This window comes from Orycteropus afer, unplaced genomic scaffold, assembly GCF_000298275.1.
Source record: "Orycteropus afer afer isolate SDZICR_OR568_19922 unplaced genomic scaffold, OryAfe1.0 scaffold01227, whole genome shotgun sequence".
Taxonomy (NCBI): domain Eukaryota; kingdom Metazoa; phylum Chordata; class Mammalia; order Tubulidentata; family Orycteropodidae; genus Orycteropus; species Orycteropus afer.
In genome coordinates this window covers 46,517-49,313 of record NW_006922814.1, presented here as the reverse complement: position 1 = coordinate 49,313, position 2,797 = coordinate 46,517, and the positions used below count along the sequence as shown (strand labels likewise).

The window sequence follows — 2,797 nt, the reverse complement described above, 5'->3', positions numbered from 1 at the left end:
CACTGCGTTTTGGTTTTGGTAACCTAGTGCTGCTCTGACAGGAATACATACCACAAATGGGATGGCTTAAAGAAATAGGAGTTTATTCTTACAATTTGGAGGCTTTAAGTCCAAGTTCAAAGTGAGAGGCTCTAGGGGCTGGATGAAAGCCCTTCAATCTTGTAGTCTAGCTCTGCCTCCTGCTCTGAGTCCACTGGAGGTAGAGGCATTTCTTTACTCAGATAGCTGCTACCTGCTAAGGCTGAGAAGACCCAAAGTTGACTAGTCAAAAGGCACAGTCCCGATATTACCAAACCACATGGCAGGCCATTAACTTAAGTCCATTGTAAGCCCCAAGTCTTACAGTTCGGAGGCTTTAAGTCCAAGTTCAAAGTCCCAGGCTCTAGGGGCTGGATGAAAGTCCCTTGACCTTGGCTTTAGCTCTGCCTCTTGCTCCTGTGTCCAGTGAAGCTGGAGGCTTTCTCCACGCAGGCAGCTGCTGGCTGCTGAGTCTGACAAACCCAAGGTTGACAAGTAGAAAGGCACAGTCCCGATGTTACCAAACCACACGGCAGGCCATTAATCCAAGTCTATTGAAAGTCCCAAGATCAGCAGAGCATGGCAGGCTACTGAATCAAAACTGGGCTACATGCAAGGTTCACGTATGCCAAAAAGCTAGAGACTGTTGCTAAGGCTTCTTATATACAGGAAGCAGACCTCATCCCTAAGGCAGCTACTCACCTGCTCACAGTCGATTCCACCATGGAGTTCATTACCAGTCTCATCATAGGAAATACCACATCCAGCTGTCCAGCCACTCAACCAGGCCCAGCCATGTTGACATACAACCTTAACTACCATTGCCTGGGAGTCTTATAAGCTAAATTTATTACCCAACACATAAGCTGTTTTCATTTGTGATTTGAGTACTTTCTATAAAACAATTAGCAATATACAGAAAAGTACTTTTAGAAAATATTTTAAGTCTGTTACCTGCGCAAAATATCCTTAGCTGCTGGACAGGTGATATAAGTTGCAAATGAGTGGTGAACAGGTCAACAAATGCTCCAGGATAAATAATGAAGAGAAAAATCCCAAAGCCATTAAATCGAACTTGTTCTCTAAGAAATCACAGAACAAAAATGAACTTACTAATGCTATCGCATTTGCCAAATAAATAAATGCATATAATCTTAAGACTTCTTATTGTAATTCAATTTCCTGCTTAAAAAACACAAAGTCTTTCTGGACAGCCTCCCCCAAATTACACCTATACATGATCATAATTTTATACTAGTATATAGATTTGCTTATCTGTGAAATTGAATTCTGTAAAACAGGGCATTCTGAATGACTGACTGTTAAAATTTGTAGAAACCAATATGCTGAGCAAATAAAATAAATCACATATATACAGGGAGATAAGTATTTCTATAAACTAAACAAAAAATATTTTGATGGCTTACTCTGAATCATGTGCAGAAAAGGACACAGTAGAATATGTAATTCAAGAAAATTACCTAAATACTTACATCTATCTTAGCTTTTATAAATAATGGTAGGGATTTATCTAAGTATAGTCCTTTTGAGCTAAATACAGTAAGATAAGTGTATTTAAAAATGCATAATGCTTAGATGTCCTTAAGAGAGTCGTAAAAATTATTCTTCATTAATAGTTTTGTTATCAGTTCATTCTCTAAAAATGGATGTTACTTTTAATAGTCTCATAAGACCAAACAGCTACTTGAGGAAAGCATCACCCAAATATGTTGTGCTGTCACTTTGTACTCAGTACATAACTGGAAAGTTATTTTTCATAGCAGTTGAGATTTTTTGAAAATTACCTGAGTTATTCCATAAGCATATTGTGATGACTAAACTATTAACAATACTTCTAAATAACCCTAAAGCCTGCAAAGCTAAAAATATTGACGCAAAGGTGAAAGTGATTTAAAAAATAAAAAAGAGACACCCACTTACACCATTACTGCACACACCTATGAACAGGTATATGCTCTGTGAAGATGAGGAATGATTGCCAATCAATAGACTCTTGTGCATAAGCCATTGGAAAGTTCTAATAAGTGATTAAATCTTGTTTAAAACAGCTGTTCTTAACTTTTCCTCTGGTCCCCACACCCAAAGGATAGAACCCATTCTCATCATGACACTTGCTCATCAGGGCAGTAATTATCACTGGAGGCCAGGGGAGCTGCAACTCACCCTCTTCTCCATGACTGCAGAAGTTTACTAGGGTTTTAAGTGCTCAGGTATAATTACAATGAGAAATCAGGAGTAGTCAAGACCAAGAACTGGGCACGATACTTAAAGCAACTCTCAGGTCTCCTCCTCCTCTTCCAATGTGTTTCTGTATCAGCCATGATATTTGCCAACAAACAGTGCTTTCAGCTGACTTGCTGCAGCCAGGAGAGGAAATGAACAGAAGCAGAAAAAGCACTCAGCTGATAACACCAAAGAAGGTGTTAAGAAGCCATGCTGGTGGGCTTTGAGTGCAGTGGTAATTATTCTGAACTGATGATGAATGGAAAGATTAGGTTTCAGGATGGGATGAAAAACCAGGAAGCACCATGAGATTACGACCACGTTGGCAAAAGGTAAAGGATAGCCAATCCTAGATTACAGATATCCACGTGGTTACTGAGTGTGGTGTAGTAAATTACTTAGTGTGGCTTTTCTACCCATAAGTCTTTGTAAACTCCAAGGTGGGATTTTCTATGAGCAATTGAGGAGCTCCTGATTGCTGAAGTTGTCCACCTAGAGTATTTCTGTTGGGAGTGGAACAAAACAATGTTCTGGG

The 2,797-nt window shown here is 39.3% G+C and overlaps 1 protein-coding gene across 1 annotated transcript in view; it reads right to left on the bottom strand.

The window, feature by feature from the left end:
• Positions 1-2,797, bottom strand: part of MBTPS2 (membrane bound transcription factor peptidase, site 2) — a 74,387-nt gene that overhangs the window by 28,240 nt on the left and 43,350 nt on the right. Inside the window, exon 5 of the mRNA XM_007958943.2 lies at positions 973-1,100. Within this exon, the coding sequence (XP_007957134.1) occupies positions 973-1,100 (128 nt within the window). The remainder of the gene's footprint in view (positions 1-972; positions 1,101-2,797) is intronic.